This window comes from Aptenodytes patagonicus, chromosome 11 (assembly GCF_965638725.1).
Source record: "Aptenodytes patagonicus chromosome 11, bAptPat1.pri.cur, whole genome shotgun sequence".
Lineage (NCBI taxonomy): Eukaryota > Metazoa > Chordata > Aves > Sphenisciformes > Spheniscidae > Aptenodytes > Aptenodytes patagonicus.
This window is the reverse complement of record NC_134959.1, coordinates 14,108,397-14,122,048: the sequence shown is the minus strand read 5'-3', so window position 1 is coordinate 14,122,048 and position 13,652 is coordinate 14,108,397. Positions and strand designations below refer to the sequence as shown.

At 49.4% G+C, this 13,652-nt stretch overlaps 1 protein-coding gene across 2 annotated transcripts; it reads left to right on the top strand.

The window, feature by feature from the left end:
* Nucleotides 1-4,231: 4,231 nt before the first annotated feature.
* Nucleotides 4,232-12,465, top strand: PLEKHF1 (pleckstrin homology and FYVE domain containing 1). Of its 2 annotated transcripts, none has more exons than XM_076349205.1 (2): nucleotides 4,232-4,265; nucleotides 10,114-12,465. In XM_076349205.1, the coding sequence occupies exon 2, from the start codon at nucleotides 10,126-10,128 to the stop codon at nucleotides 10,945-10,947; it is 822 nt and encodes a 273-aa protein (XP_076205320.1). In that variant the 5' UTR covers nucleotides 4,232-4,265; nucleotides 10,114-10,125; the 3' UTR covers nucleotides 10,948-12,465. The 2 variants fall into 2 exon arrangements, with proteins under 2 accessions (XP_076205320.1, XP_076205321.1); XM_076349206.1 differs by lacking the exon at nucleotides 4,232-4,265 and adding an exon at nucleotides 9,034-9,097.
* The last annotated feature ends 1,187 nt before the right edge of the window (nucleotides 12,466-13,652 follow it).

Sequence of the window (13,652 nt, the reverse complement as noted above, 5' to 3'; positions counted from 1 at the left end):
ACTGTGCCTGGTTTGCTCATGGTTTTAAGTTTCATCATGTCTCCTGCTCACAGTATACTCTATCATGCAGAATGGTACACACTGACGACATCATGTAAAGAACATTTCAGTGACAAAAGACCCTGAATATTTTACAGTTAAGAAGAGGGATACAAATGGAGCTACATATTACATGCTGATCCAAAACAGGAATAAAAACTCTTACCAAGCTTTGGATCAGATCTTCTAACCACTTCTGTGATTACAGTTACAGACCACTGTGAAGAGAACAAGTTATTAAAACCGAAATTGGCTTAGCAGGGAAAGCCCTAGCATTTCTCTCTCCCACTGTATGTTTCACCACTGCTATTTATCACTGAAAATTAAGAAGGAACAAGCAAAATACCTTATGCCTTCACAGCACTGAGGTCCACAGACAAGTGCCAAAGCTTAACACAAACACCAGCATACAGCCTGAAGATAACATGGGTTTGAAACCCTTCTTGTAGTGCTGAAAACCACACGCGTCGTTTTTACTGGGGAGAACACACCCCCTTCTTTCTCTTCCCTAGAGCCCAACCAAGAGCAAATAATTATTACGAATTTATACACAGCATTTAAATTTAGCCTCTGCTGTTTACCTGCTTGGTCATTATTGGTTGTTCAAGACTTCAGTTCCAACTCTACCTAAAGGCCATGCACAGCACTGCACACACATAACCAAGAAAACAGGGCTGAAGGTCTGAGCAGGGAAGGGCAACGCACAGCAAACACGAAGGCTCTTATGATGCAAACTTGCAGCTTTAGAATCTGCAAGCGTGAGTGGTTTTGTGCTTCCTTGCACACGACAGCTTTTGCAATGATCACCAAGATTTCTGAGCTGGGACATGACCCTGCAGTGAGGCACACGGGGCTATGAGTCAGGAGCTCCGGGGGCTGTTCCTCAGCCTCCCAAGTGATTCACTCTGAGACAGAGCCTGTTGCTGCTGAAAACAATAGCAAATAACCCACTCTTCCTATTTCAGTGATCAAGCTGCGTATGACCATATGTAACTCTCCAAGTTTCAGTTTTACTCTCTGTGAGGAGGGTACAAATTCTCACACGGTTATTAGAATTTATGCTGCACTTCAAGATCCTTAGAATAAAGTGCTGCACACATGCAAAGCACAGCAATGCCGTTGTAAAAACAAAAGCACATTGGCTGTGTATTGCTTCCTTAAGCGAAAGGCAGAGGAGCCAGCAGGTCTCAAGGTTGATTTCAGGAATACTTCTGTCACTCCGACAATCATTTTGCAGCCAGGCTCCTAGGAACAATTCAAAAAGTGGGTAACTTCCCGCACGTGGGCCAAGAGAAACCCCAAGGACACAATGACCCTCTGAAATGGGTTTGTCTGGCAGCGGTTTCAACACATGTGGCTATTTTGGAAACTGACATTCTGAAGTTTCAGTCTGCACTGACAGAGCCGAGCAGGGCTCCGATTTCTGCACTGTCAGACTTGGAAGCACCTCATTTCTAAAGCACACAAATGATGCTGGTAGGGCTTCAGAGACACAAATCAATCACAGCAGTTCATACGTTTCTAAAATAGGCCGATTACTGAATCCACCGGAAGCCAGATCAGACAAACGATCATCCCTCCACGCACACCGTACCCTCACAGAGCATAGGACAGAGGTTATTCATGCTTACAAGTAACCCGTATAATGAACACACGTTGACTTATTCACTCATTAAGTAATAGGAGTATTCCAAGCTCAATTCAATAAAATCTCCACAGTTAAAAGCTGTCTCGTCCACTGATGAAATACCCCAGGTAGTCAATTAGTTAAAACCACTGTCAGTCCTATGATCACAGTGGGTTCCTAACATCCCAAACTGAGTATTGAGTTTTATTCAAAATAATTTTATCAAATGCCTGTTGTTTTTTTGGTTTTTTTAAACATGCACTAAACATACACTGCGCTCAGAATTTAACACAGGTTTTTGTTACTATTATAATCTAATATTTTCCTGCAGGCTGTTGTTGTAATTCTGCCACTAGAAGATAATAAAAAGCCATTTTCTCCCCTGCAGAGCTTACCTTTGGCTGACTCAGCTGAGCAGCTGCAGTTTCCTTTACTTGCTTTGAAATTATTGTATCCCAGTTGGGCAAGATATTTCTGCTACTGAGAAACAAGTGGTTCTGGAAAAAATGCCAGAGGCAATAGATCAGATAAAGCAACTGGAGCAAGGTAAAGAGACTTTAAAAGCTGGTTATTTGGGCTGCAGCTTTTTCAAGTGGTCCCACAAATGTTTCACTTTCACAGCCAGGAAAAAAGAGCTCCTGAGTCTGCCTATCTGAAGATTACTGGTTAAACTCTGAGTTTGTGTCTCAATAAGGCATTCAAACAAGGATGTAACAGCTTCCAAAACAACCAACCAACCGAAAGTCAGCTCTCAAGTGCGACCGGCTAATACTGACTGCACGCCCAGTGTGTACCTCGAGGCTTCCCTCGCCTCGTGCAGCAGTTGCCTAAACACGCCTCCATTTCTGACTGAAGAGGGAGAAAGTAGAAACAACCTTCAAATTCCAGGCTGTTTGGATAACCCAATGCTACGTATGGCCAACATGTAATAATTACAGCCCAGGTGAGTGTATTGAGAAACAACAAGAAAAATAAATCAAAGTACTACATCTCAGTGATAAAGACTATGATTAGGATAACATGAGAGCAAATTCAGAATAATTTTAGCACATGGGGGAAAAAAAAAAAATTTAAGAGTAATAATCTATGGCTGGTTAGATTATTATTCTGGCAGCTAAGACAAACTCTGACATATTTAGTTCAGTGCTTTGTATATTTACAGTTAGCTTTACGTAAAAAAGCATTTTGTCAAGGATGAATTTCTAAGCTAGGCAGATCTCCCCAGACCTAGAAGACTGCTTGCGAGGCAGCCAGGACGGAGACTGCTAGTGTCCGGGCTCAACACAAAACAGCTCCCAGTTGCGAGAACTGGTCTGCAAAGGCTCTGCCCCTCCTTCCACTGACAGAGCACTCACTCCTGCTCTCCCACAAGGACAGAAAAGACCCCACACTAAAGCCCTAGCGACAACCTGAAAAACACTGCTCAGCCCAGCAGCCTGCCCTCTGTGGTGAGCTCTCTTCTCCCAGGTTTTCAGAAGTCTGTTGACAACCCAACAGCCCTCTCTGTAACCCTCTCTCATACACTGCCAGGGAGCCACGTACCACAATTAACTTAGTCCATGTCCTCGTTCATCTGCTCATCTGACACAAAGTATGAAGAAATAAGGTCTTGTGGAAACTCTCATGACTGCCCAAGCACTTTAGCTCTAAAGCGCACCACGAGCTTCCCAGCCCACATTATTATTACCAAAGAAAACGAAAACCTGGAAAAAAAAAACATTTCTAATACCCTGACAGGTCCATCAGTTCCCATTAAAAATAGAAAAGCTATTACAGAAAGTGAGCAAGCACCTGAATTATAGATCAGCGCAGGCCCGGGTAGCTCAGGGTTGTTTTACAGTGCCAGGCAAGGGCCAAAGCTCAGCTCACCCACGCCTCCGGCCCGGGGCGCCCGCAGCAGGTGCCGAGGGGCGCCGACGGCCTCAGCTCACCCGTCCCACCACCCTCACGGCAGCGGCACAGGCGAGGGGTGCTCAGCGGCCCCTGGCACACGCAGCCGCCGGGGAGGCACAGCCACGGCAAAAAGGCGCCCCTGGAGCATCCCCAGGGGGCCCAGCCCCGGCGCTGACAGGGCATCGCCTGAGGAGAGGCGGCAGGAAAGGCCCGAAGGCGCCTGAAGGGCCGCATGGCCCGGACCAGCCCGCTCACAAACGCTGAAGGCCGCGGGCGCCGCGAGGCAGCCGCGAAGCAGCCCCGGGGAACGGCTAACGGGGAACGGCTAACGGGGAACGGCGCGAGGAGCGGCGGCAGCTCCCGCCCGCTCCGGCCCTTCCTCCGCGCAGCCGCCCGCCCCGCCCCGCCCAACACCGCAGCGAGGAGCCGCGCTCTGGCGCCCCTGGCGGCGCCCCGCCCCGCCCCCGCCCTTGGCCGCCTGCTCCGCTCCGCCATTGGCCGCTGCCCAGCGAGGGGGCGCGGCCCCCCGCGGCGCGCTGAGCCCGAGCGGTGCCCATTGGCCGTCGGGCGCGGGGGCGGGCGGGGCCGCGGGAGCGCAGCCCGACCCGGCCCGGCCCGGCGGCGGAGCGGAGCCGCCTGGCGCGGGGCGGCGGGGGAGCGTTCGCCGGAGCGTTCGCCGGAGGCGGTCGAGGCCCTTCCGACGGAGGTATGGGGCCGAGCGGCGTGGCGGGGCGGCTCGGCGCGGCTGCTGGGCCGGCAGCTTGTGCGGAGGGGGAGAGTTTTGGAAGAGTCGAAGGTTTCTGCCGCCGGGCCGGGCCGGTGCGGCGGGAGGTGCCGGCGGGAGGGGAGCGGTCCGGCGGCTGCGCTCCGCTGCTCCGCCCGCTGTAGGAGAGAGGGGTGGGGGAGGCCGTGCTCGCCGCCGGGAGGGCTCGGCCCTGCGGGGCCCGCGGTGTGCCCTGCCCGCCTGGGACCTGCGCCCACCCGCGGGTCTCCCGTCACGCGTGCGTGGTGCCCTGCTCACGGGGGAGCCGGTCTGGACCGAATCACCGCCTGCTGCTCTGCAGCACCCTGATGTCTGTGCATGGCCTAAGCGCCGGTTAGAGTGACGATTTATTTATTTTTTTCAGAAGGGACTCTTAAGTTACCAAGTTTGACTGTGTACCAAAACCACAGAAACTGATCCCATTGTGGGGTTGTAGGAGGAATCCCCCACCTTTGCCATACATCTCTTCTAAAAGGCACTTGGGCTTTCAGGCTTTGGGAGGGACGGAGAATTCATCTCTTTCCTCGGTGGTTTGGTGATCCTTTTCTTTGGTGATCCACCCTCACTGGCAAGCCTGTGTATGTCATTTGTCACGAGTACTTGTCCAGCCTGAGCCTGTAATGGGTGGCCTAACCAAATGCTGGTCCTAGTTAGTCCTATCGCCTCCAGCTCCAACACCTGAGAGTTCCTTATGGAGGTCTCTTCCTTATGGCCACTCACCAGGTTGATGCTGATGAGCGGCAGAGTGGGGAGCAGGAGGTGCCCGTGGAGCACTGCCTTGCTGCACTGCCTGAGGATGTGTGCGTGGACAGAGAGCGGGGGAGAGGGAGGGGGTGAGGCTCTTCCTTGAGTTTCAAGTTTTCCTTCCTTCCGTACAAAGCTGCTTGGGTGCCTCTGAGCTGGGGTGGCATGTGCAAGAGCCACAACTGAGCTCAGGCTACCAGCTGCTGGTTTTGGTAGCATCAGTCTGAGCTCCTCAAAAGCCACCTCTCAGCTGTCCCCTCGCTCTGGCCCTACACGCCGAAAGTCCTGGGCATGCCAAGCAACAGAAACAAGCAGCTCAGTAACTCAGCTAGTCCATATACCACAGGCACTGGTGGCATTTCTCAGTCAAAGGCCTAATGTGACAGTCATTTCCAAAACATGCATGTACTGAATCAGGTTCCTCATGGGCACAGCTGGAGGGGGGTTGCCAGAGCCTGCCCTCCTTGCCCCCAGTCGCCCAGTAGTTACAGCATGCTGGGAAGGAGGGAGAGGCAAGCTGAAATCCCCTCGGGCAAGAAAAGGAGAGGAACTATGTTTTTCTTGCTCTAAATGCCTGCTCTGGATAAAAGGTGGCTGCGTCCTGCTTACTCTGCTTGGTGAGGAAGAGTTTATGCCAGCCCTAACTCCAGGAGAGACTTCTCAGCTGAGCAAAGCAGAAAGAGGGAGTAAGAGAGAGCTGCAGAGAGATGAGGCTCAGGGCATTTTCTGCTGGCAGACCCCAGCAGTCAGATCCGCTCTCAGCATGCCAATACTCATGGACCATCCCTTGCATGTGGTATGCATGAGGTATGCAATGGATACCAAGACTGTCAGTTCCGTTTGACAGCAAGAATGGAAGAATCTGGTAGAACAGCTCATTACATAGCTACGCCTAAGCCATAGATACATACAGACTTGAAAAACATACCCCAGACTCGCTGACCCAGAAGCTTAAGTTGAAATGCTCTGCCTGGCATGCATCAACATGGCTGTTTATAATCACAAGTGAACAAGCACTCATTGTTAAAAGATGTGGCTTGCTTACTTCTGGAGCTGAGTGCAGAAAAAAAAATAGGTTTATTTTTCTTTTCAGTATCAGTCGTATTCACTGAGTTATATATTCACTGCATAATATTTGATCACATGCAGAGCAAACAGATCTTCACCAAAACAAGTCCAAACTTTGCCATACCAAAAACTCCCGTGAAAAGTATCATGCCAGTAAAGTGCATCTTCCCCCCTCGTTTCAACTGTGTAAGCTTCTGCTGCACGCGGTACACGTGCATACATATCACTTAGCAATAAGCACTGTCACCCTGCTGACCTGACAGAGCGAATTTGAACAAACAGGAAAAAAAATATTTACCAAAATGAATGAAATAGATTAGAATTTATAGCCTCATTTTTATATCTCATCACTGTTGTTCCCAAGGGAGAGGCTCCCAGTAAGAGACCATAATAACACTCAGCAGCTATCTTTATTTACCAAATTCATATAGTACTTCCATTCCAAAGCCCAATTGAGTATTATTTGCGATAATTAAGTCACGATATTAACATGAAATTGGTTTGTATGTGGTTACTCAAGCTGAGCGCTATCTAGAGCTCAGGGCAGGATTGATCTCGCATGTGGTGGGATGAGACAAGTCACCCTCTGCAGATGGCTGTTTCTCCCCCCCCTAACTGAAAAGGGGGTGCGTAGAGGGATAGAGTTAGTTGTCCAAGTCTAAAGGTAGGCAATGTGAATCCCAGCCCTACTATTTTTTTACTGCTTAGTATGTGTATGTGCTGTTCTCCAGTCATTTACACCTGAGGGGGGAGAGAGATGGAAGAAAAACGCTCTGCTTTTGCTTCCCCGGGAAAACTCCTTCGGGAAATACCCTGGGGTAGAGCAGCAGATGACACTTTTAGTCTTAGCAGGGAAGTTTTCCCAGAACAGAGTTAGCTTTTCTTTGGTATTTGGTATATTTCATGGCATTTTAACTAGGTAACAAACGAGAGGGTGGAGGAATAAGGACATACCCTGCAGGTGGAAGTGTGATGTGAAATGAGAGCTCACTTTCATTTCTTTCATGTTGCAGGATTGTGCCCATCCCCTGTCCTTCTCCCTTTGCTCCACGCAGCAAGTCCAAGAACTTTCTGGCCTATGCAGAGGCCCAAATCAATACAACAGCTAAAGCTTTCATGGCAGCAGGGCTTGCACTTCTCTTTGAAAATGGGCTTGTGTTTCCTGGCTCTTTACAGGCACGGTCTTTATATCTGACAAAACATTTTCATGTCCACTGGGATCTGGTACACGGAGATCCCTAGAAGTAGAGTTGTGTCAAGTACTATACTCGCTTGAGAGGTTGGACCATGCTTCTAAAATACGTAAAATAAAAGAAGCAGGCTAAGAGCTGGGGCTCCATAACCCAGAAGCATGAGGAAGCGAGACTGGTGGGAGCAGAATTAACTGCTTTGGTTTATCCCACTTGGTGTTGCTGGTGCCAAAAATTCTTCACAGTATTTTGTTGCATTCACAGTCTTTCCACACCAAACTTCCCAAGCTGTAATTTCAGTTTTTCTTTTTCCTTTATTATTTTGTGTGCTCATCTTGCTCTTTCACTCAAAAGCTCCTCATCCAAGGATTTGTTTGTAGGAAACCCTGAGAGATCACATCCCAGGATAGGTGAGACTCCGGGTATTCATAGTCAGGGAGTTTGGAGTTCAGTTGTGGACCATGGTTTGCCCTGCCTGTTTGTTCTTCAGCCTAATTTGTGTATGTAAGAGGGAGAGAAAAAAACACATGCTGCATTGTTGTAATTCAGAATATATTTGAATGTATGTCCTGCAGCAGAGCAGCTCCCTTCCATGCATAGGTTCACTCGGGCTGACAGATCAAGGAGGGGAACAGAGTCTTTCTCCTCTCCTGAGGACAAGTAATAAATCCCTTCGCACAACTTCTGCGTGTCCGTACTGAAATGGCAGGTTGGTTCGGGCATTAGTTCAGCCACTGCTGATGGCGTCAGGCCCCTGGATTCCCCCTGTCTGGCTGCACCATGGCCCCCAGTCGGAGTATGGCAGTTAATTGTAAATTGCCCTCCACGCTTGAGAACACACACGAGTGGATATGCTTAACACTGTCCAACTCCATCAAATCCATTCCGGTGCTTCGAGGCCCTGAAGATACACATCCTTCCAGAAGGAAGTTGGAGGTCTTGGGATCCTCCCTCTAATTTGAAAGAGACCCTGGGTTTGTCCTCTTGTAGTACCTTGTCAGCTTGTGTTCACCTTACCACATTAGCATCGAGATGATCCCAACAACTCTTGGGAGGTAACTCTTGCCATGGAGCAGACAGGGCTGGTGGACGCCATGCTGGCATTCTTGCAGGCTCAGGCAAGGCCCCAGCTGCTGAAGGTGCTGTCTTCATGGTGAGCAGGAAATCCCCATACCTGCTGTCACAGAAACCAGCTCTTCAGGAGCACTGGCCATGCAACGCTTCTTGGTGAAAGCTATTTCTGCAGGGTAGGTCGCTTCGTTCAGGTCTCCCAGGACTAAACCAGCATCTTAGCTTTGTGCAGGACACCCTGGCCTACTCTAGATTAGAAAATTCTGGGGACTCAGAGGAATTGACCAGTTTTTGTTAAATAGCTCAGGAGAGATATAAACAGCATGCAGCAGCCTTGAGCAGCAGCTCTGTGGTTTCCCTTCTAGCAAACCAAAGGGGTGATTTGGGGTGAAGGGCAAGGGAATAATGTAAATCATCGTTGTCCCAAACACACAGGACCAGGCATGTTGTCCTCCTCCTCTTCCCTTTCCCCTCCAGCCTCCATGGCTACAGGGACTCTGGACAAGGAAGACAGGGAAAATGGTGAAGAGCGGTTCTGCATTAGTGATTCGATGAACCGCTAACAGCAACCAGGGCGACACACATCCCTGTGATCTCAGAGCTGCCTCGTGATGGCTGAGCTACCTCGCTGGAGGAGGAAATGACTCACGTTCCTGTGGCCGGCCGGCCTCGGGCAGCACCCTTCAGCGCAGGAGCGGCGAGGTGCAATGAAAAGTTGAACTCACAGCATGGAGCGCTTTCCTTACTGCAAACTACCAATAGCAAAAGATTTGCTTTTGCTTCAGAGTTACCCTTATCTAGGTTTTTCTATTAAAAAAAACCCCAACAGACTATCGAAACCCCAGCTTGTATGAGAAGGAGGGCACGGAGGTGTGGGGAGGGATGAGCGTGCTGCCTTCCACCTCCCTTTCAGCAGAGATCAGACTATTTTCAGAATGATGTGTCTTGTAACTGGAAGCACTGGCAGCCCCGGCGTAGCTGGGGTAATGGAGGAAGGGCTTGGCTTTTGTGGGTTTATTCACAGAGCAGGTGCTTTTTTCTTTTTTTTTTTCCCCCCCTTTTTGTCACACAGGACCAGCAGGAACAGGCAGTACCACACTCTGTTTTATTCCTGCCTCAGCTCTGGCTGAAAATGGCATTGTGGGGTGCGTGTGTCTGTAACTAATCCTCAAGAAAGCGGGTGTGCAGTCAGAAACAGCAGGCTTGCTCCCAAGACCACAGATCTCCTCCCTGAGCCTGCATCCAGCCCAGCATCAGTCAGCTCCCTGCTGCAGCTGCACTCCAGGCTGCCAGTACCAAGAGAGACAGAAAGGGGGGGTCCCGGTACCCTTCAGCTGTCACAGTATGGTAGCTCCTGAGCAAGTACTTACACCGGCGTAAGAGCGGGCTCAGACCAACTGGCTTCCTTTACTATGGGAAGGCAGTTATACAGGTAAAAAGCACAGCTGTAACGGAAGAGCTGGCTCTGCCTTCAAGGGCTTCCATTGCTGCAAACTGAACTATCCCAGTACAGACCCAGCTGTTGCAAAGTGGGGTCAGAAAGTTTGAAAATTTAATTTAAAAAGGTAACAAACTAAAGTGAGGAGTGGTAAAGAGATTACTTGTAACCTCAGGTTGCGTTAGGAATGTCTCGCCTGTGCATACATTTGCTACTCAGCCTCACCCTGGTGCAGATGTTTGCAGCTTCACCATTTCCCTCTTTATTTTCCTCTCTTCAGAGCGAGCTGGAGATGGTGGACCATCTTGCAAACACTGAGATCAACAGCCAGCGCATTGCTGCTGTGGAAAACTGCTTTGGGGCTTCTGGACAGCCCTTAGCCGTGCCGGGAAGGGTCCTTCTAGGAGAAGGGATTTTAACCAAAGAATGCCGCAAGAAACCAAAGCCTCGCATATTCTTCCTTTTCAACGACATCCTCGTCTACGGCAGCATAGTCATCAACAAAAGGAAGTACAATTCCCAGCACATCATTCCCCTTGAAGATGTCACTTTGGAGATGCTGCCAGACACCTTGCAGATGAAGAACCGCTGGATGATTAAAACCTCCAAGAAGTCCTTTGTGGTTTCCGCGGCCTCCCTCACGGAGAGGAAGGAGTGGATCAGCCATCTGGAGGAGTGCATCAGGCACCTGCTGACAAAGACGGGCCGGCAGCCCTCCACGGAGCATGCGGCCCCCTGGATCCCAGACAAGGCGACAGACATCTGCATGCGCTGCACGCAGACCAAGTTCTCCACGCTCACCCGAAGGCACCACTGCCGCAAGTGCGGCTTTGTCGTCTGCGCAGACTGCTCCAGGCAGAGGTTCCTGATGCCCCGGCTGTCCCCCAAGCCCCTGAGGGTCTGCAACCTGTGCTACAGGCAGCTGCTGGCAGAAAAGAAGAAGGAGGTGGAGGCAGATTGCAGACAGCCGGAGCCGATACGCTCTGCCATCCCAGGCTACGAACCCTCCAGCGGCGATGACAGCGACAAGTCTGACGACGACAAAGCTGACCAGTGGCCAGCAGACACAGAGTTTTATACCTCAGAAGTATCCTGGTCATCTTTCCATAGCTGACCTCCTTGGGAGTCGGTGGCATTTAGACATTGGGAAGCCAATTTCTGGCCTCCAATGCATGTCCTCTTGATGTTTTCTCTGGAGGCCGTGCCTAGGAAGGTGGATCTTGGCCCCTGTGTGTGGCGTCTGCGTGGGGAGCAGAGATGGTGTTACCCCTCTGAGAATGTCTCATACGATGAGAGCACAGAGAGCAACAGCTCAGTGAAGAGCACGGACTGGGGCAGAGACCTGCGGATCAGCCTTGGCCAAATGAGCTCACCCTTCGATGCCTTAGTCTTCCCGTCTGCAAAAACAGAGCAATACTAACTTCTTTTCTCAAATGCTTTGAGATCGGCTCTTGGGAGAAAAAGGAGCAAGAAATCCTGGCGTTAAACATGCTTGCCTGCTAGTGGTGCATTCCTCTGTCATGGCGAGGGGCACTCCGGATGCCGTTTTCCATGAGCATTGCATCTACGTCAGAGATTCTCATTGCAAGCATGCCAGCCGGAGGGGATAGCCACTCATCCCTGCACGGTAAGGTCAGCACGGGTTTCCGTTTCTACACCCAGGTCTCTCAACTTTGGAAACACTAAGGAAATGATGTTCCGATTGCAGGCAGCTCATATGAGGCTTGGCGTGAGCAGCCTTAGCAAAGCGCTGGAGCATCCAGTTCTCTCGCATGGAAAGAGGCCACTTTGGTAGTACCGGGCCAGGAGGGAGGAAGGAGAGGGGAAAGGGACAGGTAAAATTATACAGAGGAGTGAGATAAGGAGGGAGAGACTTACTGCAGTTAACTAACTGCAGTTAACTAACTGCAGAGCCCCAGATCTCAAAAACAGGCAGTTCCACCAGATTACCAGCAACCTGATGAACTCAAGCCTATGAGGTAAAAGGATAGCCCAGGGAAGACTTGTTAAAAGTCTTGAAAAGTGCAGGACAGTGCCCCAAATTAAGATCCTATGAAGTACAGCACTTCAACTTCCACTTCCCTCCCGAGCAGGAGCCCAAGGCATTGAATACTGACTTGTGGGCTCACCTCATGTCTATCAATCAGTCTCACGAGTCCAAAGTTAAGTTCCTTTATGTACTTCCAGGATTGGAGCCCAAGACTTTACAGTTAACTTGAGATCAACTTTAAAGTTCAAATTAAGTTAGAAATAAACCATGTTTATTCAAGTATTCTATCATAATATAGCGTGGGAGTAAATATACTGAAAATCAGACAACAGCAATAGTTTTGCAGCAGACATTTCTACAAACGCCGTTATTACTTTTAGTATATTTTTGTATTGTGTATCTTATGCTCTTGAAAAGGAACATGGCTGGGAGTACACTGCCAATGTTATAAACCGTTTCCTTACCATGACCTGTTCCAAACAGTGCATTGCCTGCCAGATAGCCAGACTTAGGGTTTTTTAAATTTCAGTTCAAAGTAATCATTCTTACTGTCTTCTGTAAACTGCCACTGTTCCAATGAATTTGTATCACTTGACTGTGTGTGAATAAAGATATGGCCAACAGGAAGAAGCCAGGAAAATATGACAATAAAGCGTGTTGTTATTTAACAAGAGTCTTAAACAAGAGCTGGGATTCAGGCCCGGCTGGCCAGCATGAGTTCTGACTCCTCAGCCGTGGGGTGAATGCCCTGGGTTTCTATTTACTGCTTGAAGGTAAGCACAAGTGAAAAAAAAATTGCCAAATCTGATACTTCCTTTCTATTTATACCGTGTTATCATCCGACTGAGTTTTCCCAAGTCTTTTGCAATCCCCTGCAGTAGTCTGTATTAATTGAAACGGTATTTTTCCGGTGGGGGCACAGCTTAGAGTGGCTCAACAAACCTTATGACCTAAGCAGATGGTTTTGGGTTTTAAAGCAATAAGTACACTGAGTTCTGTTTTTTCCATCCCTCTCCAAGGTTAGTTCATAACTCTGTGCAGCAGTGATTGTTTTTATAATGCCTCCCACCCACCAGAAGGGTGTACATGCTATGCAAACAGAAAATGACCTTAAAAATAAACAGCCATTAGAACAGTTCACAAGCCAAAAATAGCCCAGCGCTGAATCTGTGTCCATAGCTGGCGTTCCAGTTCCCTGCTCGAGGCAAAACTCCCGGTTTCTTCCTAGTAACTGGCTCCAGAAATGTATTCCAGTTTTGAACCTACTCCTTAGTTCTCTGAGAGATCAGCTTTTCTTTCTCTTATGTGTCCAAAGGTCTTTCTTACTATTATCAGCCCCGAAAGAGCTTTAAACTGGTTTTATCCACTAATGAAGGACAGGCCTATCTCTAACAAATGCCTTCTTGTTGAGCAAGAGCTTTTCTTAATCACAGCAGGAAAAAAACCAACACAAAAACCAAACAAACTCCACCAAAAACAACCCAGCCCCTTTTTTCTGTGCATGCTGTAGCTGATGGCCTTTCTGGAAACGCACACACCTTCCAGTAACTGGTACATCCCCGTTCCTTACAGGAGGTAGGTATGGAGAAGAGTCAAGGCTGGAAAAGCTGCGACACTTGTGAATAACTGAGAATAAGGGCGACTTGCATCACATACACACACTGCTATTTTGAAACGTGGCGTTTTGGAGCTGAGGAGGTGCACATGAGCGCTTGCACTTCCAGAGGCTTCTTACATGCACGCTGCCTTGTGTGCGTTACAGTGCCTTCCCCCAGAGCTTTCCCTGTTGCTAGCCAGTCGCTCGGTGTTGCTCCCAGCTCTGCAGCCAT